The 23778-nt window shown below is 53.7% G+C and overlaps 1 protein-coding gene and 1 long non-coding RNA gene across 2 annotated transcripts; one reads left to right on the top strand and one right to left on the bottom strand.

Moving 5' to 3' along the window:
• On the bottom strand, positions 1-17938 carry SPARC (secreted protein acidic and cysteine rich). The gene is made up of 11 exons (XM_023935927.2): positions 17190-17938; positions 10730-13781; positions 4185-4253; positions 3939-3989; positions 3702-3786; positions 3166-3287; positions 2838-2958; positions 2538-2671; positions 2222-2370; positions 1489-1637; positions 1-1313 (listed from the first exon to the last, which is right to left on the bottom strand). The coding sequence occupies exons 3-11, from the start codon at positions 4239-4241 to the stop codon at positions 1285-1287; spliced, it is 897 nt and encodes a 298-aa protein (XP_023791695.1). The 5' UTR covers positions 4242-4253; positions 10730-13781; positions 17190-17938; the 3' UTR covers positions 1-1284.
• Positions 9399-9737, top strand: LOC111935521 (uncharacterized). The gene is made up of 2 exons (XR_002867726.2): positions 9399-9487; positions 9570-9737. It is a non-coding gene; the product is annotated as an uncharacterized LOC111935521 (long non-coding RNA).
• Positions 17939-23778: the final 5840 nt, after the last annotated feature.

Genomic DNA, 23778 nt, shown 5'->3' with positions numbered 1-23778 from the left:
TTTATTGTCAGTGTTTCAAATCAGTATTTTTTATTACAGAGACTCATCAGGTTGCTCACACTGTGGCAGAAATTTAATAATATAAGGCACAGGGAACATTCAGAGGTAAAAAAAGAGTTCTCAGCCTGTGAGATTTAACCATCACTTTGCTCCTGTCAGGATCCTCTCATATAAAGCAAAATCTACATACCTTCTCCCTTCCATCCTTTGCATCCCTTAAATCCACAACAGGAAAAAAATATTACAGCCTTTCCCTCGAGCATGTGGCAAAGACTCCACTTTCTGGGCAGAAATATCCCTTCCAAGTCGGACACAGCTTCCCTGGGACAGCAGGGCTGGAATTTAAGCACAGCCAAGGCAGAGGGGTGGGAAGTGCTTAAGGGCACTGTGATCTGGGGAGAGCCAAGAGCTTTATCTCACCTACAGCTGAATCACAACATCAAGGTGAGCCACACACACCCCGGGGAACAGGCGGCCACACCCCATCTCGCACAGAAAACACGACAGCAGCGTGGTCATTGAGTGATGGTGAAGCATGTAGCACTTTCAAACCTTTATTATTCAAGAGGATTTTACAGGATGGGAATGATTTCATCTTATTTGTTTTAAATTCTGTGCGCTTCCCTGTTCACTTGTTCAATTTCTCCATATTTTTTTTTTTTTTATTTTTTTTTTTCTGTGCCCAATAACTGCTAAATTCAAGCCCTGGGAATGGGAGGGAAGAAAAAAAAAAAAAAAAAAAAAAGAAAACAAAATCCTACCACTGTCTTTCTCACCCCTCTCCATCCTTCCTACCACGAGCTGGGCGGCCACAATGTCACCTGCAGCTGCTCTGCTTGAGAACCCAATCCTCCTACATCCTCTGGCTCTGCCTTCCCTCGCTGGCATCTGTGACTGGGGTGGTGGATCAGCTGAGGGGGTCTCGTGTCTGATGTGTCCAGGAACACGATGTTAGTGAGAAGTTAAGAGAAGTTGATCGAGCCCATGGTGAGGCAGAGCGGATATTTAGCACAGAAACAATCAGCAGTAAAGACAGGTAGGAGAGAGAAAAGGCGGGTAAGAGTGTGTGGAAACAGCTGGATGAGTAATCTAGTGGTAATAGATAAGGCTATGAAAGAGGACTGTTATTTCTCTTAGCACCGTTACTACATATGTTTAGACCTATATTAGCACCTTGTTCCCAGGGAAAAACAAAACAAAACAAAACAAAAGCAGTTTAAAAACCAAAGGAAGTGGGAAGGTTAAAACATGACAAAGTTGGCAGCAGAGCAGGAAGGCAAGTGTTTAGATCACAAGATCCTTGTCTATGTCCTCTGTGGAAGGAAAAGAGAGAGACAAGAGTTAGGAGGTGGATGCTGCCAGGGTCCCGCTCCCCCTGCTTCCCCTCACCCAGGGCTGGCTGGAATGCATTGCTTCATCCACACTGGTGGTTCTGGGGGTGCTCTTCAGCCTCCCCTCCACCCCATTCCTGCCCTCCTCAGGACTTACTCTCCTTGATGCCGAAGCAGCTGGCCCACTCCTCCAGGGCGATGTACTTGTCGTTGTCCAGGTCACAGGCCTCGAAGAAGCGAGTGGTGCAGTGCTCCATGGGGATCAGGGGGGCTCGCAGCGGGGCCAGCTCCGTGTGGGACAGGTACCTGCCAAGGTGACCACAGGTCACAGGAGGGAAGGTGCTGGCCCCAGCTCTCTGCTTTGGCTGCTGTCACACTGCCCTGGCAGTATCAGCCACTGAGTGTCACAGGGGCCAAGGACTGCTGTCTGCCTTTGCAGCCAGACGTGCTGGTCACAAAATAGCCACCAGCTGGGGGTCCCTGCCAGCTGCCCCCACCCCACAGGCCTGCCTGTGTGATCACTCTCCTGCCCATCTGCAGCCTCAGCTAAGCCAGCAGCTGCTATCTCAACTGCTGAAGTTATCCCAGGGCCTCTGGACTAGGATATTTTAGGGCACTATCATAGACCAGTAAATCTGAGGAGAGAAACTCCACGCCCCAGGGAGGTGGGAGCAGCTGGGGCTGGGAGAGGCCTCTCTTCCTGCAGAAGAGCAGTTTGCAGCAGGCAAAGATGCCTCTACCCCAGCCTGCTTTGCCACAGCCTCTGCCACCAGCCACCCACTTGTGTCACACCTCCAGCCTGCCTTGACACCTTCTACTCCCAAATCACCCTGGTCCTCAGGCAGGAAATGGTTCTGGTGGGGTCCTCGTCCTGCTGTGCTGGCACTCACCCATCAATGGGGTGCTGGTCCAGCTGCCCGAACTGCCAGTGCACAGGGAAGATGTACATGTTGTAGTTCTTCTCAAAGTCCCGGGCCAGGAGCTCCACGGTGTGGTCACCGGCCTCCAGACGCTTCTCGTTCTCATGGATCTTCTTCACCTGCCGTGGGAGAGGCCGGGGAGGCCTTGTCAGCAGGGAAAAGGGGTGCAGGGGGGGACCTTGGGAGGGTCTTTACAGGAATCCCACAGGTAATTCTGGATGAGCTCCCTGTCTGTGGTGGCCTCCCTTTTGGGGTGAGTTCCCAGACCCCTTCCCCTGTCCCCCACCTTGAGCTTCTGCTTCTCGGTCAGCAGGTTGTTGTCCTCGTCGCGCTCGTACAGAGTGATCAGCACGTTCTTGAGCCAGTCCCGCATGCGCAGGGGGAACTCGGTCAGCTCAGTGTCCAGGCAGGCAGGGATGACTGCAGGTCACACACAGTGGTCAGTGCAACATCTGGACGTGCAGCTCCACACCTGGACATGCAGCCCCAGTGCCCTCCCACCTCAGCCCCGAGCTTGCCAGGACCTTTGCTCTCCATCAGGCTGTGCCCACAGGGTCCCCTCGTCTGAGGGAGTGGCTCCACTTACATTTGCAAGGCCCAATGTAGTCCAGGTGCAGCTTGTGTCCCTTCTTGGTTCCCTCCAAGGTGCACTTGGTGGCAAAGAAATGGCAGGAGGAGTCGTAGGTCTTGTTGTCAGTGCCACAGACCTGCACAGGAAGGGGAGATGCTGTGTGAGAGGCAGGGAGAGCCTCCAAACGAGATGTTTAACTTGTTTCCTGGAGTGGGCAATGACTCCTATTTCACCACCAGATGGGGACCAGCCACCCTGACTCTGTCTCCATGTGTCACCATCTCTGGCAAAGCCCACGTGGGTCCCTCCCTGCTCTGGGCCACCAAGCAGATCCTGCCCTCACCTTCTCGAAGACGCCGGCGGTGGCGGGGCAGCTGGAGGGGTCCTGGCACACACACATGGGTGAGTTGTTGTCATCCACCTCACACACCTTGCCGTGCTTGCAGTGGTGGTTCTGGCAGGGGTCTGGGGCAGGAAGGGAGCAAAGTCAGAGCCAGACACATCCTCACCTCCCACAACATGCTTGGGGCACCGCAGCACAGAGGGAAGACTGAGACTTCACCAGGGACAGCCCCCCACATCTATTCTCACACTGGGAAGATGTGGGGATTGCCAGAAGTCCATATTAGCCCTGGGGCTAATCCTGGACTTCTTTCTGCAGCCACACCAATGGCTTTTCTGTTGCAAATATGGACTTACAGAGAGCCCAGGGCTGGAAGAGGCCATGTGCCTCTTTTCCTTTAAGTGTGCATCCAGGCTGGCATTGTCCTTGTGCTACAGCCCTTCCCAAAGGAGCCCCTCACTGTTTGGGGTGGCTAAAGCTCCCCCACACAGGGAGGGGACAGTGTCCCTGCTGGCTGGAAGGGAAGAATCACTCACTCTCTGCAACAATCTCCTCTACATCCTCGGTGGGTTCCTCGAACTCTCCCACCTCCACCTGGACGGGATTAGCCCCCACGGGCTCCTGCAAAAGAGGTTGGTGTTCCTGCTGTGGGTGCACAGCCCCAGCTTCTGGGAGGCAGAGCAGCCCCATGGCTCCCCAGAGCTTTGGAGATGCTCTTTCCAGAGCAGTGGGTGCTGAGGGGAGGGGTGAGGAGGAGGGACAGAACCCCCTACCTCTGTGGTGGGGTCTTCGATGACCTCGGTCTCATCGGGCAGAGCCTCCTGCTGCAGAGGAAAATGCACACGAGTGTGGGTCCATGGGACAGTCCCAAGGGGGGTGACCCACTGGAACAGGCAGTAGGGCCACCCTCAAGTTGTCCCTCATTCCTCAGTACTTTATTTGTTCCAAAAGAAAATCCCCATCGGCTACTCCGTTTGGACAGCCCCGACAGCAGAGGCTTCACTGTCTCCTGCACTTACCGGCGCTGCCAGGGCTTTTCCTGCCAGGCAGAGAAGGAAGAAAATCCAGGCCCTCATCTTTCAGCAGACCTTGAATAAAGCAGAGGAAAAGGAGGGATGAGGAAGGAGGCCACTGTGTGCTGCTGGGCTCCAGGCTGAGCACTCAGACACTTTGAGAAGGGCATCCTCTCCATTTCCTGCCTCGTCTGTTCAGTATTACAGACCCACATGCTGGCTTTTCTGGCCAAAACCTTGGGCCAAATCGTGTTTCCAAGATAAATCCGTTTGATTTTGCAAAACGAGACAGTGGGGTTTAGATGTCTGTTTCTCTCCTGGATACCTTTAGGAAAATCACAGTCAAAATGGCTCTTTCCTTCTCCGGAGGCTTCTTTTCTTTTTTCACCAATCCCCCCCACATTTTTCATGTTGAAAATCCCCTGATATGAGTGCCAGGTACAAGGAATGAAACTCCATCATGTTAGTTATCAGTCAGAAGAAACATGGAAATGGATGAAGGAAGGGAGACAATGAGACAGAGCACTTGAGAATTAAATCCTTTAGAAAATCCCTTCCCCCATGGACACAGACACCCCTCGGGGTATCAGAGACCAGTCCCTCATTCCCAGCACCCCAAAATGTTGGGGTGTTTATTGTTGTTTTTCCCTTTCCTGTCTGACCTGAGGGTCCCCACATTGGGTTTGAGGAACCAAAACCATTTTGTGGCTGTGTCCTGTTGGGAGACGAGCTCCAGAAGGATGAGCCCTCTGCACCCTCCCAGTCTGGGCCTCAGTGGGACGAGGCAGCGCAGCAAACACGGGCTGTGATGTGAGCCAGGAGCTCGCAGCTGGTGACACGGCCCTGTCCTTGTGCCCCTGGTTCCTGTTTGGCAGGGCTGAGGCTCTCTGTGTGCGGGCTGAGGAGCTCAGCTGGCCGCTTAATATGCCAGTGGCATCCCCGTGCTGACAGCTCGGGCTGCCCGCTCCCTTCCGCCCGCAGGGACACTCAAACAGCCCCGTTCTCCCTCCTGTCCCCCTGCCAAGGCTTCCCTTCCGCCTGCCCTGCTCCACCTGCATGTCCAGAGCACCACGGCCTGCCCTGGGGCCGGCCACAGAGAGACCTGCTGGGACAGAAAGCGTTGGACAAGGTTTCTTCTTCTCTCCCAGGGTATCTAATGTCCCTGCAGCCATCTCCTCCTCACGCACAGCAGCGCTCTGGGTGTAAAGCCACACCAAGGCTGTGCTGCCAGGACACCAACCGCGCTGGGCTCTGCTTCCTAATTCAGCAAAATTAGAGAAAATCCTCTTTCCAACCTCACCCAGCCTCTAGTGGGGTATCTGTGCAAAACAGGGGTCAGGGAATGGAGGGCAGGGAGGGGGTGGTGGGGATGGCTGCTGTGGTGGTGTGAAGGGCTTGTGGGGACGGGTGATGAGCCCTTTTGCTCTCTTGAGGCTGCAGCTGAGCAGCTCCCTCCTCTCCTGCTTGGTGTGAGCTGTCCCTTCCCCTCATCCTGATTTGTTCTGGAGGCTTCTGTGAGCTCTGACAGCATTTGCCAGCAAAGATCATTGGTTCTTCACTCCTGGAGGGGTTGTTTGTGGAAGGAGGTGGAAAAGTACAGGTGATTCTGGCCTTCTCCTCCCTTGCTGCTATTCCCTGGCTAGTAAAGGCTCCTCCTGGGCTTCTCCCAGGGTCTTGTTTGCTTTGGAAGGTGCTCTGAGGTTCAGTGATGCTCAATGGGCAATGCCCAGCCTGGAGGAGAGGGCAGTGCATGCACATGTGGAAGGTGGCACTAAGAGGAACCCAGCCCCACACCAAGGCTGTCTTAGATCATTTCCCCAGGCTTTAAAAAAGCCTTGAATCAAAAAGTCTGGGCATGCAGTAAGTGGGGTCAGGGAATTACAGGTTTGCTAAGAGCCAGCAGACAGTTGGAGCTGCCAGTGTTATGTTTGGAGGAAGAAGGAACATGAAAAGTCTGAGCAAACAAGCTCTGCAGGGCTGTCTTGTGCCTTAGATGGTAACACAAATTTATTATAGAACAACAACCTTTTGGAGGCAAAGCCTGTGCAGCGAGGACATTGCAGTGTCTGTGAGCCCCTGGCTGGGTTGCAAGTGGTCATTCCTGAATGCCTGGTGGTCAAAAATCCTGAAATAACAGCTCAGGAGCCCTGCTCACAGGGTTGCTCCATCAGGATAATGCGGTCCACGGTGCAAGTCTCCCTCCTTGTGGAGCAACCATGCTCCTGCTATCCAAGAGGATGCTCTTTGGAGCTGGCCACACCACGAGCTCAGCATCCACCCCCCAGCTGGAGGGACCTGGGAGGATCCCTGAGGGGCTCTGCACTGGGAATGCCTGGCACTGCTTTGTGAGCCCCGTGGAGGGCAGAGGGCAGCAAGGCGGGTGCAGCCAGGGGTTGATTTTGGACAGAAGAAAACAGGGAAAAAGATTTTAGCAAGCAGGGACTTAGACCCTTCTGCATCCTAAAGGAATCAGCAGACACCAGCATTTTGCAGGATGTTGGAAACCAGCACAGAAAGGGCTGCTGAATATAGAATAAGAGAAGTTCCATGGTCACCACCCTCTCCTTGGGCCTGCCCTCTTGAATGCTGTGGATTGAGCACACAACAGGGCACCCATGGACTGCACAGATATCTGATCCCACTTGCATCCTACATGGGGACTTCAGCTCCCAGTCACTCTATAAACAGAGTCTGGGGGCTCCCAGAAACCCCTCTCAATGGTTCACCTCTCCAGCACGGCCCTCAGCACCAGCTGCACATTGCATTTCGCAGCCACACCCCAAAGGAGAAAGCCAGGGGGTGTAGAGAGGGCTGAGGCTGACCCTCAGCACCTCCACACGCTCCAAGCCAGCTGCTCTGGGGAACTCTCACCACGCTCCCCAAGCTTGTGGCACAATCATCAGCTTCTGATGGGGAGGATACCCTGCAGCAATGTGCAGAGGAGATGTGTGCCACTGGGTCTGTGGGTCTCTCATGGAACCCCAGCCTGGGACCCTTGGTGGGTTGGGGAGGGCACTGACGAGGTGGCTGCAGCCTCCAGGAGAGGCTCCATGGACAGTGGAGCGTGGTCCAGGTGCTGCTGGCCCTGTCCAGGGTTGCGTAAGCCCTTTGGGATGCCACGTTAGTGTGGGGAGGAGTCTCTGCCTGGCCACTTCGACAGCTCCTCCCCGAAGCCACCGGGCTTACCCCAGCTGTCACCCCTGCTAGCCCTGGCCAGGGGCTCTGCTGCCTCCCCCCAGTGTGGCCATGGAGGCAGGAATGGGCAATGGCTGGGCAAAACCCACCCGTGCCCAGCTCCTGCCTGCGCCCTGGCCCGCAGCAGGGCCTCCTGCACCCACCTCCCTCTGCCCACTGCTTGTCCAAGTGTCCACCTCACACTGACACTAAAGGCAGAGCTGGTCCAGAAAAAGAAAGATTCTGCCAAGCCCGAGTGGGGCCACAGTTTTCAAGGTGCAGATGAAGTGACCAAGTGTGGCCTCCACAGAGACACAACACCAGGGATGGGTCCCCACCACCTGGCCCTGGCCTCCCTATGAAAGCAGGACCCTCTGAGCTTTACTCAGCAGCCACTCCCAGGCTAAAATTCCATTTGAAGCCAGAACTGTTTGTGTGAGTCCCCATAAAGCTCCCTGCTGAACGGGTCCCTGCATGTTCAGTGCTGGCTCACCCAGATGTGCTGCAGCTGCCCTGGGTGCCTGGGGAGCAGGGCAGGGGACTGGGCAGAAGCCAGCCTGACTCTTGCAACCTGCACAGACCCCTTTCACACACTGTGCAGGCTCAGAAAGCCACACAAGGATTAGATGGAAGTGAAATTCCCTTTAGCACACACATGCACTTACACACTCCAAGTAAAACATGGTGGGGAAAAAAATCTCCCTACCCCCTGTGCCCACGTAGAGTCACCAAAGACACGGCTACACCACAACAGTGTGAACCCACTCATTCCCTGTGCTGGGAGCTGAGCAGCTCTGTGTGAACTCAGAAATGCTCAGACCTTACAGGGCTTGTTGATAGAGCAGCAAGAGCCCAGGCCCATCACAGCCGTGTGCTGAAGCTGTTTCTCCAGGCTGCAGATTGAATCCAGTATAGCAAACACTGAAATTAGCACCAAGAAAAGTGCCTGGATGAGCAGTGGGCTGCGGGCTCATGGGTGAGCCCTGTGCAGACAGGTGAGACGTGATTTTGCTGTCCTGCCTGAGCTTTTCCTTCGGTGTGGGCTGGAGCTAAGGCAGTGTGAAGAGCAGCTCGGGTGTTTCTGTGCCAGCTGCGGGAGGTCCGCGGGGTGCAGCCAGCTGATCCCGCACAGCTCCGCAGAGGAGGCACGGAATAAACTGTCCGATAAACCCTCTGCAAAAATGCAAACCATCTCCAGAACATTCCCTGGACCTGCCCTGCCACAGCCGCTCCAGCGATAACAGCCCCGACATCCCTCGGACCACAGGACCCAGAAAAGGTTTCCATGGGAGCCGACATTCCTCTGGGACTAAGTCATGGAAGAGCAGAGTGTTGTGGAAGGAGGGGCTTGAGAAAAAAGTTTGAAAAGTTTATTTCTGCTCTTCCCCCTCCCAACAGCGCCCGCACCCCTGCTCCTGCCGATGTGGCAGACAATGGCTTGGCTTTAGCTGCTGCTCCGGACGCACCAGCCTTTCATTTCCACTGAAAACTCGCCCCATCCACCCTAACAAACGGCTGCAATTAACTTTTGTCCTTTTGGAGGGATGCTGAGTTTTTGGGCTGTTTCAAGCTGGTCGTCCCTAGGGACTCGGGAGTACTGGTGACATTCCCGGTACCCCCGTTTCATTCCAGCTTGAAACTTCTGCCTTTCGGTTTGGGTGGGAATTCAGCCCCCAGCCGCTTACATTTACCTTTTTTTTTTTGGCTGGATGCAACAGAGTGGAGCTTTCTTAAAGAGGGGACACAAAGAGCAGAGTTAGATTGTCAAGTCACCGGGCTGGGAAGGACAGGAGCTGCCTTTAAAGGAGACAAGCCCTCGGCTCTTCTGTGTGCACCTAAAATTGTGCCTGGCGGAACCCAAGCTCTTAAAGCTTAACAAAACACCCCAAAAGAGCTTTGCTCCTCCTCTCCTGCAATCTCCGTCTCCCTAACAGTCGATCAGCCAGAGTTCGGCAAGCCAGGGCAGCAGACTTGAAAGGCTCTCAGACTTTGCTTGGAACAAAAAGCCGAGTGTCTTTTTCTTTTTTTTTTTTTTTTTTTTTTTTCCCAAAGGAGAAATAAGACCGGCTGCACTGAAAAAATAAAACCACTGAGATGAAGTGGGCAGCTCTTTTGTTCTTCCTCTGGATACTCTGGTGAGTAAAACATCACCTGCCAACACACCTCAGGCTGGGAGAAATGGGGATTCTTCGTAACTAAATCTGATTTTCTCTGCAGGCTGGTTTGATGTGCCCAGACCTTGGTGTCACGGATCTCACTAAGGAACTACCCACCAGCTGAAAACCCAGAGGGGAAAAAGGGAGGAGAGAGAAGAATGAGGACAGGTTAAACCCTTACAGTCAGATGCCACCAAAGCAATAAAACTCTGGCAGCGAAATTGAGTAAGAGACAGCGTAGAAGTGGAAATGCCGCAAAGAGGAGAAAGGGATGAAGTCAGGAGGGGTCTCTAAATCTAATGCTTGATGGAGATGGGGTGGAGTGGGTCCAGCTCCGCATCCCGAGGGACACATTGCCAGCGCTGGAAGCACTCCCCGGGCTGGGGCAGCGGGTCCCGGGCCAGGGACCCCACGAGAGGGGCTGTGGGGACCCCATGAGAGGGGCTGTGGGGACCCCATGAGAGGGGCTGTGGGGACCCCACGAGAGGGGCTGTGGGGACCCCATGAGAGGGGCTATGGGGACCCCACGAGAGGGGCTATGGGGACCCCATGAGAGGGGCTATGGGGACCCCATGAGAGGGGCTGTGGGGACCCCATGAGAGGGGCTATGGAGACCCCATGAGAGGGGCTATGGGGACCCCACGAGAGGGGCTGTGGGGACCCCACGAGAGGGGCTGTGGGGACCCCATGAGAGGGGCTGTGGGGACCCCACGAGTGGGGTTATGGGGACCCCACAAGAGGGGCTATGGGGACCCCATGAGAGGGGCTGTGGGGACCCCACGAGTGGGGTTATGGGGACCCCACAAGAGGGGCTATGGGGACCCCATGAGAGGGGCTGTGGGGACCCCATGAGAGGGGCCATGGGGACCCCATGAGAGGGGCTATGGGGACCCCACAAGAGGGGCTATGGGGACCCCATGAGAGGGGCTGTGGGGACCCCATGAGAGGGGCTGTGGGGACCCCACGAGAGGGGCTGTGGGGACCCCATGAGAGGGGCTATGGGGACCCCATGAGAGGGGCTGTGGGGACCCCATGAGAGGGGCTGTGGGGACCCCATGAGAGGGGCTATGGGGACCCCACGAGTGGGGCTGTGGGGACCCCATGAGAGGGGCTGTGGGGACCCCATGAGAGGGGCTATGGGGACCCCATGAGAGGGGCCATGGGGACCCCCGTGTACGGAGGAAAAGCACAGCAAAGGCAAACGCGAAGCTCGGGCCATACCTCGCAGTCCCGGCAGCGGCTGAGGGAACTTCAGGCGCTCGGACAGGCTGGAGGAATCTGCAAGTTTTAGAAGGAGGCTGGAGGAAGCCGAAGGGTGGGCTGGGTTTCCCTCTGCCTCTCCCCCTCCTCCTCCTCCCTAGCTTTCCAAATCGGTCTCTTCCTCTCCTCGGCTTCCCAGTGGGCAGTCCCTGAGCCTGGCTCCAGAGGATAGACCAGAGAAATCAAGCTGGAGATGAAGGGGTCCCTGTCGGGGACAGAGCAGTCCCCAGCGCAGCCCTCCCGGCAGAGTCACTGTCACAGCAGCAATGCACTGCTGCCATGAGTTTTCAGTTCTCTTTCTCTCCCGGACTGACAGCCCTGGGGGATGCGGGAATGCCATCTCTGCCTGGTTTTGCACCTCCTAACACCTCGAGCTCCTGCGATAATAATGTTAAATGCTGTCATTTCTCAGTCCCTGAGCTGGTGTTTCCCATCCTCAGAGGAATGCAGAGGAAAGCAGGAGAGTTTTTGCTCCTGCATCCAATCCTAACACTGCTGATATCTATGACTGCCTTGTGGAGAGGGAGTGGAAGGAATGACCCAGAGAATGTGGAGGATAAAGACATATCTGAAATGCTGTAAGTGGGCAGAGAAATGCTGAGCTGGTAGATGTGACTCTCAGCAGACTGGTCTCTCTGCTGTGGTTATCATCCAGCAGATCTGGACTGATTGAACAAAACCCAGTCAGAATTGCCAGTCAGCTGAATTCAGTGGTCTCTTCAGACACCACTCACTATTTTGACTTTACAGATCATAACTCGGCTGGAGCAGCTGCCCAGCCAGAGGCAGCCAAGCAGCAAAGCTGTTTGGAGTTGAGTTTTCCCAGCTGTTCCTCTCTATGCTCAGGGTGAAAGCCCAGCTCCTTTCTCCTTGCCTCTTTTCATGTCTGAGAGGATGTGAGGTGCACCTCCTTCCCCAGCACCAGCATGGCCTGGGCATAGCGCTGCAAAGGAGAACCAGTAGCCAAAAATTGCTACAGTTTGGGCATCCCTAAAGAATGTCTCCATGCCTTACAGGGCTGTCCTGAGCCCTGTGGATAATCCAGCTCTTTGCAGCTTGTGATCCTCCTGTGGCATCAAACCTCACCCCAGGGCTGCTCTCCGGGGCTGCTGGAAAGATGGTGTCTCGTGTAGCCAGCAGGACTGAGGACATCTGGGCACATCCACCATGTGGATGCTGGGTGAAGGACACCCAAGATCACAGCAAAATTCAACATCGTGTTTTGTCTTGGCTGCCCGGGGTTTGGGTTTGTTCTTGATTATGTGCTATCTTTGAGAAGGCTGAGACACAGATCTGGGTGCTTAACTCTTCCCAGTGATGTTGCTGAGGATTTAGATGTCAACATGGGGACTGGCCTGTGGTGACCTGCCAAGCTGTGCTGGCTCCTTGCTCTGTAGGATTCCTTTGTGTCTGTGCTCTGTACCAGCTCACTCCTCATCCTGCCTCACGGCACTTCTGCTGCATGTGAGATATCAGATGTAAGACTAAACATCCCAAGGCCAACAAGGAGCAAAATATAAACAGAACAGAAAGGGAAGGCAGAGGGGAAAGAATGGAGGAGGGGTTCAAGAAAAGCCAGCATCACTTCCCAGTGAACTGGTCAGTCTCTGATCAGGCAGCTCAGGAGGCTGGTGGCAAAGAAGAAGAGAAGAAAATATTCACACTTCTTTACTTGGCTGCACACTTCCCAAAAGCCATCCCCGGCTGCTGGTATGTGGATGTTGATACCACTCACAGGGACATCCATAAATATTCCACATGACCCTCCAGGTCCCTGTGGAGGCTGGATTTCTGATGGTGTCTAAAACTCCATGGCTAATTCAACCAACTGGAGCACCCTGTCCTCCCACAAGTGTCCATAGCTCCCAGTGCAGCCCAGTGCCACTTGTAGGTCCAGTTTGGCTCCAGAGGTCACAGATCCCCTAAGCCAAAGTTTCATTTGCTTGAATCATAACCCATTAAGTTGAACACAGCTGTTGAATGCTCTCTGCAGTGGATTAGTCACGGCTCGCATTGAAATTGTACCGCTGCTCGTTCTTCTCCTAAGGAAAAAAAAAAAGACATCTGGAAAAAATTTTAGAGAGAAAAAAAAAAAAGGGGAAAAGAAACCACGACTTTTCTAACTGACAACGTGGCAATTGCTTTGCACTGTAGCCTGAAGTTAATCCCTCTACTAAGGACTTAAACAAATGATAGTGCCACGGAGATAATTATAGCAGGGATTTCTTTATGGATGTGGTGGCTTAGACCCTGGCTCTGAGCAAGAGCAAAAAGCAGTGATGCAGTCACATCTGGAAATGTCCCCCAGGCTCATCCAGCAAGCCCAGGGGGGTGGGAGTGAGGGATGCTCACCGTGATCCATGCACATGGTGGGACAGCCAGGTCCTGTGCCAGGAATCGGCAGTGGGATGGAGGGGGATCACAAAGAGCCTGGAGCAAATGGTTGGTTCTTTCAACTTGGCAACTTTAAAGAGCTCAAGAAATGACTGAGAACTTCCAAACAAAGTCCTGGAAAGTCCTTTCCACTCTTGCAAGGCTTAGTGGGGTCATCAAAGAGGAGATTTTGGTGTCAGGCTGCCAGGAGGAAAACTGGACCTCACACTTATTTAGAAAGATGTCTTATGCCCTCTGGGGCACTGGATGGGCAGGAGATTTCCCAAGGGGCCTCCTCAGCCCTGGGAGCCCTGGCAGGGCTGCAGCAGGTCCAGCTCAGGCTCCTGACCTGTGCCAGTGGGTGCTTTGGGCACAGCAGATGAACCCCAGGGCTCCTGGTGCTCGCTCCCAGCTCAAGTGACTGCACAAACTCTGATGGAAACAGCAATCAGGGCAAGACCCTTTGAGGTTTGAGCTCATTTTACAGCAAATCCAAGAGGTCTGGAGGGGTGAGGTTTGAACTCCAGCTAACCCCAGTCCAAAATCCAAATTTCTTCATCCTGCTTTGAGCCAGTCTGGGAAGATCTGGGCTGGTGCAGTTGATAAAACCCTGGTGCTTTCCAAGAGGGGAGCAATCCTGCTGTAAGAGATGGAAAAAAGACAAGTGAGCAGCTCTGTAGGAGGGATACAAGTGTGGATTCACAATCCTGCTGTCCCCTGCTCACAAGTCTGTCAGTGTGAGGAGCCTTTCCTTCCCTCTGCTCTAGGAGGGATTCTCTAATGAGGTTTTCTCTAGAGGATGTGTCTGCATTAATTTCTGGTGGATGCTGCTTCAAAACAATGAGCCCAAAGTGCATATAAATAAACAGGATGCCCTGGAACGACTGTGGGAATGTAATTTGCTAAATCTTCATCCCTGGGTGTGTGGCTGAAGGTTGAGCTCCTCACAGGTGCAGGGCAGTGTGGGGGAAGACAATGGCTGCAGGGATGGGAGCCCAGCACCCAGCTCAGGAAAAGCTGAGAGTAAATGCAAATCAGAGAGGAATCTGCTTATCCCAGGAATTTCCCATCTCTCCTGCTCTCTGGGAGTGTGTCAGCTGGAGGGTTTCTGGTTTTTTTCCACTTCAGAAGCAGATCAGAGGCAGAAGGGCTGTGCTCTCTGGGCTTGCACTAAGCAGATGCAGGCACACTGGAAGCACCATGTGCTCAGGGCAGGATGAACCCAAATTGTCCGTGGAACATGCCTGAGAGCGGCTGTCTTTGTCCTGCGTGGAGCAAGGAATTCTTCCCAGTGGGATGGGACTGTTCCTCAGCTGAGCTGTAGGACTGCTGCCTGGTTCAGGTGGAGCAGATGGACACTCACAGTCTCTTCCAATGCCTGCACTGAGGTGCTGGTCAGAAGCAGATGGAGAAGGAGGAGTGGATGTTGTTGCAGATTCTCAGCTGTAATCCAGAGGCCAACAGGGGGATGGAAAGGCAGCTGTGCATGGCTCTGCAGTGAGTCATGCCCTGGGAGCAGGCTGCAGAGCTAGAAGGCAGGACAGGCTTACTGTGGGATGTCTTGTTCATTCCATGATGTGTGTGGACTCTCACAGCCGTCCCAGGGGTCTCTGGTGGAAGGTTCTTCCATGCCCCATGGGGAAGGTCTCTCCTCTGCCTCTTTCAAACTCCCCTGCATTCTCATCTCACTCACTTGGAAAAGTGTGGGGCTGCAGGCTTGGGATAAGCCTGTCTGTCCTCCCTGAAACCAGCTGAGGCCAAAGAAGAACAAAATCCATCACCTTCTTCAGCTGTGGTGCAAGACAGGAGCTCTGTGTGCTGCAGCTGCCCCTGCACTGCCCAGGATGCTGCTCCTGGGCATCACACCTGAACACCCAGAAAGGGTGGCAGATAGAACCTCTCTGGCTGTAGCCCCCCACCCTGTCCCTGTGGCAGAGTCCCCACAGCCCTGCCTGGAGACATCACACCAAGCACTGGCAGACTGGACACATCCTCAGATGATTTGAAACCCCCAGGCACCTCCAGCTGAGCTGGGTCCCAGCCCAACACCTACAGTACCCAAAGAACCTGAATGTCTGTCCCAAAAGGCCTCTCCCTCTCTGGTCCCAGTTTGTCCTGGGCACAGGGGTGTTGTGTGCCTGAACTGGGTGTCTCAGCCCAGCTCTGCTGCTGCTTGTGCTGGAGTTGTGCCCATGTCTCGGAGAAGGTGAAATAAAACTTCCAGAAGGGAAATTCTGCTAACTCCAGGTAGTCCCACCTTGCTCCTGGTGTTTACCTACGATGCACTTTGGAGTCCTCTTGAGCCTGACAGATGCGGTTTGGCAGCTTTTGAAGGATATGAATAGAACTGCTTGAGGAAATAAACAGGAATCCACTCTCAAGCCCCTGGGACATGTGGGGAGGGAAGCTCCTGGGCTGCAGTGGCAGCTCTTTTCCATGGAGAAACACACTCTAAAAGGCAGCTTTGATGGGAGTATCCAGGTGAAGCTGTGGCAGCCCCAGAACACCAAGTGCTATCTGAAAAGCAGTGGCAATAACCATGGGTGAGGAAAAGACCAGAAAGGCAAATTCCAGGGTTCACAAGGCTCTCTGGGGCCAGCTGCATTTGTTTTTTTGGGTCATGAATGTGAGGTCCTCTAAGAGAACCTTGATTCTCAGATGAGTTGGCCACTTACCCCACTAAATTTTCATTTAATCAGCTCCACTAATGTGCATCTAAGGGATGAAAGCAATGGTTTTCCTGGGCCAAGTCTATGCTATTTGCAAGGCTCCCCTGTGGGAAGGTGGTGCAGTGGTCAGGCTGGTCCAGTGGGGCCAAGCAGTGATGGGGCAGAGCTGCCGTGCATTGGGGTTGCAGCTGAGGCAAAGCAGGCTGCAGGCTTTGGTGTCCTCAGCATAACTCGCTGTTCCCAGGGTCCAGCAGCTGAGATCATGGGCTGTAAGCGAGGGCAGCTTCCTCTGCAGGCTTGTGCATCGCTGGGGGCAGACGGGAGGAAACGCCGGTCTTGGTGAGGGCAAGGCACACCGGTGGCAGGCAGGCTGGAATATGAGTTGGAGCCTGGAAAGTTTAGCAGCTCCCCGTGGAGGCTGAAGAACAGGACTTCAGTGTCCTCCTGTTAACCCTCATTGCTGGCAGAACCCTATCAATATACCCCCTCTCCTGGGCAGCCCTGCCCCGCTGAGGTAACCTGGTCTGCACGCTCCGTGCTCCCAGCTCCTGCCCATCCCCATCCTCTGCACAGCCCCACATCCTGCTGTGACACAAACCAGGAAAGGCTCTGGACAGAGCCATCCCACCGGGCCACATCCCCTCTAGCACTGAACCACTACAGCATCCCTGGGTGGGAACGAGCTGTCCTGGCTGCGTCCAGACAGGGCTCAGTGCCCAAGGTGTCCGAGGTGCTTGGGCCACCCCCGGCTGAGCCTGCACCCATCCACCCTGAGAATCCACATTTTTCTGTCTATTGCTCTGACACTTTCTGCTCCAGCTGAGCTCACTTCAGAACAAGCCCTGGCTTGAGATGTACCAGACGACTGAGCCAGGCTGCCAGATGCAGGAGGCTCCATAAACAGGGTGTCCCTTAGAGGAGACAAAACGGGATTGGTTTTGGCAGTATGCTTTTGGAAGGATTGGGTACAGAGGGAAAAGCATGCAGCAGTGTAGCAGGAGCTTGGTTGCCCACTGGGGTTACACCACCATAGCCAGTCACAGGCAGCCTTAGAAGTGGGCAAAGATATTAGGGGAGACAGTAGGAAATATTTTTTGACAAGACTTTGGGGCAGGATGTCTTGTGAGCCTGAGCACCCCTGTTGTGCAGCAGTTCTCTGAAGGGCTGTAGGGTCAGGCAGGCAGGGCTGGTAGGGGCAGTGATGGGAGCCACTCTGGGATTTTTGATTTACAAACACAGCCACTCCAGGCTAACACCAAGTGCAAGCACTGACCACACAATCTCTGCTTGCTGGCTCCTTTCAAATCATCTCCTGTGCACTTTTCAACCTCTCTAAGCTCCCCTGTCCAGTGTGGATTTTACTCTTAAAATCTTCTTACCTTGATCAATTCACATCTTTAAGGCCCTGTATAGACATTCTGTTCCTTGCAGGGGCCAGTCAGTGGAGGAGTCACTCGCATCATCTCTGTGGAGCTTGATGGAATTTCACTGATCAGGGAGTAAAGGAAGCCCAAGAGGACACAGCCCCCTTAGCTGGATAAAAATACAGCAGACATATGTGGGCACAAAATACCTCTTCCATTACTGTTTCAGTGTGATGAGTTCTGGGGATCTCAATTTAGCCTGAAGCTTGTTTACTTCCCTTCAAAAGCCACCATCCCGTTTGGCCGGGGCTTGGCAGGAATAGCTGGGCTGTGGGAGAGCTCGGGGCTGATGCCACACTGTGTCTATGGGCTTGGGGCAAGGGGGGATGTGGGCAGCCCCAAAATAGCGAGGTCATGTGGGGCCCTGAGCAAACGCTGTGACTTTCCATCCTGCGCCTGGCCCAGAGCAGGGTCCCTCCCTTAGGACCTGCTGCTAAAATTAGCTGTGCTTCCCCACGCCGTGTGCCCTGCATATGTTATCAGCAGCTGTTTCGGGAGATGGAGGGACCAGAATTACAGTTTAAAAAAACCTATCAGATTCAGAGAAGTCCCCTTTAAGCTTCTTTATGGGAAAAGTAGAGGGAAAACATCCTTCCTCCTGTGGGCAGCGAGGGCATCTGAGCTCTTCCTGAGGGAGCTTGGCTCCTGCCTGTGCCCAAGGACTCCTTCCTGCTCCTCTCCCACAGGCAACTCTGGAGAATCCCAGAACCATACAAGAGTATGGCTTGGAAGGGACCTTTAAAAATCATCCAATGCAGCCCCCAAGAACTGAGGTCCTCACTGCCTGAGGTGTGCCTGGCCTGACATTGATGCCATCTCTCTCAAGGTGGGGCCATTCATGTTGGTTTTTCTCCAAGGCATTAGAAATAGCGAGTGCTACCAAGGGAAACTGTGCTGCTGAAAGTGTGGGTGAAAAGGCTGGATGAGAAGTGACACCTCTTTCTCTGACCCCTCCCCAAATCTCTCTGGGTTCTACCATTTCCAGTGGAATCAGAAAGTTCATCCCTCTCCCTGACTTTCTGGGGGCTCTGGAAGAAATGAAGGGAGGAGTGAGATCTCATCTCCTGGCCCCTCTTTTTGCACCTACCAATGGCCACATCTGCAGCGTGGTCCCAGCCTGACGTGTCTGGGAGGGGGCTCCAGCTGCTGGCCCCCAGCCCAGGAGCGAGCTCTGCCCTGCAAGCCAGGGAGGGCCCATTGCAGCTGGACAGGGACACTTTCCCTCCTGCTCCCCATGTGCTGAGACAGCCAGGGACATGGGGACAATGCCAGCATGGGGAGCAATGCCTGGCTTTCAGTTCTACAGACACATAAATCTGCTGCTCTGGCAGGAATTGTCTGCTCCTCTGTTGGGGTTGCAAATCTGGAAATAACAGCTGGAGGTTTTCAGCTTTATCCCACCCTAGGGATGAATTTTAAAACCCTCTGGCATTAGGTTGGGTCTATTGTTTTCCATGGCAAAGAGCAGTTCATGGCCAGATCCCTTTGCCTCAAAGTGGCTCTTCAGCATTGATGCCGAGTGCAGGTCCTGCTGTTCACTGGATCTCTGGGTGGCCCACAGGGAAGGTTTGTTGGCTTCCTGCAAGGCCTGGGGTGCAGCTGAGCCCGTGCCATTCCACTGGCATGCTGAGACCCTGTTTGGAGGAATTGTGAGCAGTTCTCTGCCAGGGAGAAGGAAAGCAAGGGTATGGCAGGAGGGGATTGGAGACACTTTGCTGAGATGATTTCTGGACTTTGTGTTTCTGGTTTTCCTCTGGACACACCAGGACTTGTATCTTCATCTGTTCATAGCAGAGGTGACCAGCACCAGTGGCAAAGGATGATGATCCATACCTGGGGATACACATCTGTGTCTTCAGCACATGGACCCTTGGTGAGAAGCTCAGCACAAAGCCTTTAGAGTCAGAGCTGGCCTCCTGCCTTCCTTTGCTCTTGCTTTGACCATACTTTGACATATTTTGACCTCAGGGCAAGGCAAGCTTGGAGGGCTGCTCCTGAAACTGGAAAGCTAAAAATCCCCCAGCAGTTGTAAAGCCAGCTGGGAGGACTCTGGATGTGCCACATCTCTGCTTTTTTGGCTTCTTCCCTGGCAAAGGACAGGCTGAATTAAGAAAGCAAACGGAGAGGAAACTGTGGAGAAATAAGAGCGGCTCTGTGAGTCGAGGACACTCTGGACTCAGTCCCGTCCCAGTTGCCCTGGAAATTGGATCGTTCCCACCGAGCTGCCTCCTTTGCTGGCTGCTCCTGGGAGGGCACAACCAGGGAGCACTGGACAGATGCAGGGGAAGGAAAAAACACAGGGAAATAAGGATGCAAGTGCTGGTGTCAGAGTTTTTCCCACCAAAGGGAGACTCTTTGTCCCATGCTTTTGTGAGGATAAGAAAATAACAATACAACAACAACAACAACAATAATAATAATAATAATAATAACCAGCTTGCACCAGTTGACAAAGGCAAGGGAAAAGCCAAAGGACTTTAGGATCTATCTGTAGAGCAGCACAGCACAAGCCTGTGCTGTGGCTTGTCCACAGAACCTGGGGCAGCCCCAGGGACACTGGGACTGCTCCCTACACTGCCCCAGGGATCCCTGCCCTGAGCCCTGGAGACAGCTGTGTCCCAAGCAGACCGATGGTGCAATCAGTGGGATCACCCTGACAATAGCTGTGTGGGCTGGGGTTTTCTGAAGCTGTGCACAACAGATTAAGCTTGAGTCCCCTGTTGTCATTGCTGGGCATTGTCAGCACCCTGCTGACATTGGCTTCTTTGGGCCAAACTCTGCCCACAGCCCAGCAGGAGCTGGAGAGGGGGGGAAATTTTTCCATCTGAAATGGAGCAGGAGGGTACTTGCACACAGTGGATTCCTGCTCCATTCAGGCATCTCCTTTCATTTACAAGGGGATGAGTTGTGTTTGCTTTAACATTTTCTCACCCATCTGTTGAAAATAGGTGAGCAGGTCTCAGATGGGCTGAGAGAGGTGATCCTGCCCTGAGAATTTGATGCCAGCTGGGAATTGTGAAAAAGTCTGAAATGCTGCAGGATCTCTCTTCTGTCTGTGTCTTGCCCCAGGGACAGCAACCCCCTAGTCTGGTCTGGTGAGGAGGAAACGTGAACCCAGCTCTGCAGCACACAGCAGTGCTTTGGGAGGTGCTCAGGAACAGTCATGATGAGCAGAGGGACAGTAGCAGGAAAGGCCAGGCTGAAGGCTCCTGTCTATGCAGACCAGTTTCCCTCATCCCTTCAGGGGACCTGGGACATGCCCTTGTAGCACAAGAGTCAGAGGCCAGATCTGCTCTCCCCAGAGCAGCCAGGTCCTCGCACGGTGTCCTGTGTGTCCCACAGCCCCTCTGAGGGAGCTGCTCTCTTATCAGAGCTGGCTCCCACCCGCTCCCTGCTGCTGCCCCAACGTGCCACTGCCTGCAGCAGCTGTGGGGCTGTGAACCTCAGCTCTCTAGAGCCCAATAAATTAAACCTTAGTCCAAAAGGGACTTGGGCTGTCTTTTGCAAACAGAGGCTGCACAAAAGCTGCCTTTCTCCCTCTCGTTTGACTTTGTTTTCACTCCCTCCCCATCTGCTTTTAGCCAAATGGTTGAATAGCTTCAGTATATACTGTGGGAGCCTAAAGCCAAAGGCTGGAGCAAGGGGAAGGATCCAGAACAGCAGTGCCCTGTGGCCACTGCCTTCCGGAGGGGCTGGGAACTGTTTGCTACCCTTGCTCTGTAACCCAGCCTCCATCACCTTACTGAACCCTTGGAGAAAGCAGCTCCAAAAGAAAATATTTGTGCTCTGGCAAGCACACGTGTGCACATTTCCTGCTCTTGAAGTCCTTAATTAAGCCTGTTTTTTGTTTGTTTGATTTGTTGGGTGTTTTCTTTCTATTTATGCTGCCACAGTCTTGGAGGGGGAGTCTGTCAGAACCCTGTGTGTTTTCCTGTTTTGGAGGGGGAGTCTGTCAGGTCCCTGTGTGTTTTGCTGCTTTGGAAGCTGCAAAGTGGAAATCTGCCTGTGATAATCACTCAGGGAATCTGCATGTATCAACAGGGGAGTTGGGAACCAGCCAGGCCTTTGATGTTGCTCTGTATGTCAGTGCTGCATTGGGACAGTTCTGCAAATCACCCGGCACAGGGGGGCCTCAGCCCAGCTGTGGCCTCATGACGAGGTAGATTGGGTCTTTGCAGACGTTATTGGAAAGATTCAAGACCAGCACATTTAGTTCAGAGAGACCACCAAGCCTTTTCCACCCAGTTTAGAGTCCTTCTGAGGGACCATGTCATTTGCAGAGATATTGGACCACTTCTGGTAATGCTTTTGACTTTGAACACCCAGCCCAGGGCAACCTCCAGGTCCAGCTGCACAGCTTTATCTCAAAGAGTAGCTGCTCAGTGCAATGTTGATGCTGACCCCAAAAGTGTCGGGGTATGATCCTGCCCACCAGCCCATCAGTCATGGTGCTCATCACCCCCCAGCTCTGCCACTGCTGTGCCTGGGCTGGGAACAGGCAGGCAAGTGAAACTGGAAGCCTGGGCCGAGTTGTTTCTTACAGCAAACATTTAAAAGCACAGTAAGACTAGAAAATCCCCCTCTTTTGGTAATGAATCCCCCATGTAACCATGTAACACGTGTCTTAACACCCAGACACGCCACACCTGCGAAATTCCTGAGATTGTTGCAAAAGGAACCCTTCTTTACCACCCTGAAATTTCACAGCAATTTATCTCTCCAAGCCACCAGGAATCACCATCTGCAGAGACTGAGGGGGATCTCCTGTCCCTTGCCTGCTTTCTGCAGCCTGCGGTGCTATTTTGGAAATTTACTGGGTGGTTCGACTGAGTACAACTGCTCCTTTGGCTAAAATCATCCCCTGCCTGTCATCAGGTAATTAGAAACTGCCCAAAAGCCAGTGGTGCTTAAGGCAGCCCCGGGATAACCATGGCTTTTCTTTTGTGGATAAAGGACTGGGCTTTGGAGGCTGTAGACTTTTCCACCGAAATTAGATTTTTGTTTAAAAGCAGGGGAAAGTAACACTGGGTGAAAAATGACACCCAGCCCAGCAGCAATGCTGCAAACACACAGAGACGGGTGAGAAAAGCAAATGCTGCCTGCTGGAAACACCGTGGAGGGAGGTCGGGAGGAAAGATCATTTTGAAGCAGGGGAAACAAAAGAACTTTTAAAGCCTGTCCCTCAGGGTTTGCCCAGTTCTTACTGGTGCTGCAGCTACAGGCAGTTTGTGGATTCTCACAGTTCAGCTGGAGCTGGGCTGAGGCCCTTCTGAAGAAACCAGAAGTGAAGAAATTAAACAAAAAGAAAAAAAGAAACCAGCAGTGAAGCCTCCCTGCAGCTGGGATGACATATTCATGGATGGCAATGCACCATGCACCTCACCAGCTGCTCATCATGCTGACACATCACTCTTCCAGCAGGTCACTGCAATGTCCTGCAGAGCCTGGGTGTCTGTGGTACAGGAAAGCTCCTTTTCCAGGTGCCACCCTTTCCTGTTTGCGTTGCAAACTGAGCATTTCCTTGTCTGAAAACAGCCTCACAGCCTCAGTGTCTGGCATATTGTTTCCTGCGGAAAATAGCGTGGCCACGTTATCCATGTGGGCTTGTCGGGGTCCCTCTCCATGAGATGCAGTCAAGTTCAGGCTAACATGATAAATGAAGATGTTCCAGCTGGGCAGTGGTGGAACAAAGAAACTCTCCTTAGGTAGTGACTCTCTTGTTCTTTTAGTCTATGAAGTTGTTTTTCCTCCCAAAGCTTTCCCATAAACCTCTCAGGCAGCCACCCTGCAGGCCTGCAGCTCTGTTCAGACTCAATCATCTTCCCCAACTTCCCTATCCCAGCTGTATTCAGCCCAAATGCAGCCCACACTCCAAAGTGAGGACTGTCACAGGGTGCTATTACTCAACAGGCCAGAGCTTAAAGCAGTGTCCGGGCTCTCTGCCCACACTGAACAACAGAGGGGAGAGCTGGGAGACTGCAGCCCTGCAGGTGGGTGCTGGAGCTGTGGGTGTCTGCATGAACCTCCTGGCTGGCCGTGGGTACAAACCTTGCCTTGTCTGCCTCAGAGAAAAGCAGGCTTTACCCAAAGCAGAGCAAGGCAAAGGGAGCAGAGCAGCCAGGGGAGCGTGCACAAGCTGCACCCCAGACACCAAGGACGAGCAGCCTGGTTTCAGCAAGGCAGAGTGGGAGCTGTCCTGTGTGGGCACCACACTGCCACTGCCACTGCCAGCCTGGCAGACAGCAAGTGCCACAAGGACTGCTGGCTCCAAGGCCACTGTGCCTTGCAGCTCCTCACCAGGCTGCCAGCACACGTCCTCCCCCAGCCACCGGCACCAGAGCTCAGCCACCAGCACCGCCTGGGCACTGACCAAGCCTGGGAGGAGGAGGAATGCAATAAATAATAACTGAGATTGGCAAACACCAGCTCAGGGCAGCAAGGGCAGTCCAGGGAAAGGGATTCACTCACTCCCCAGGACCCTGGAAGGGTCACACTGGGCATCTGACTGCATGGACACAAAGCAAAAATAGGTTGTGGTTCTGGG

The sequence above is a fragment of the Cyanistes caeruleus genome, chromosome 15 (assembly GCF_971803275.1).
Source record: "Cyanistes caeruleus chromosome 15, bCyaCae1.hap1.1, whole genome shotgun sequence".
Classification (NCBI taxonomy): domain Eukaryota; kingdom Metazoa; phylum Chordata; class Aves; order Passeriformes; family Paridae; genus Cyanistes; species Cyanistes caeruleus.
This window is presented reverse-complemented; position numbering and strand designations above follow the sequence as displayed.

Bases quoted from the DNA above. Each gene is read 5' to 3' on its own strand.
- SPARC (XM_023935927.2), bottom strand. From the start codon at position 4,241: ATGAGGGCCTGGATTTTCTTCCTTCTCTGCCTGGCAGGAAAAGCCCTG. The intron at 3,990-4,184 runs GTAAGTGCAGGA...TTTCCTCTGCAG, and splicing joins GAAAAGCCCTGGCAGCGCCG to CAGGAGGCTCTGCCCGATGA. The intron at 1,314-1,488 runs GTAAGTCCTGAG...TTCCTTCCACAG, and splicing joins CTGCTTCGGCATCAAGGAGA to AGGACATAGACAAGGATCTT.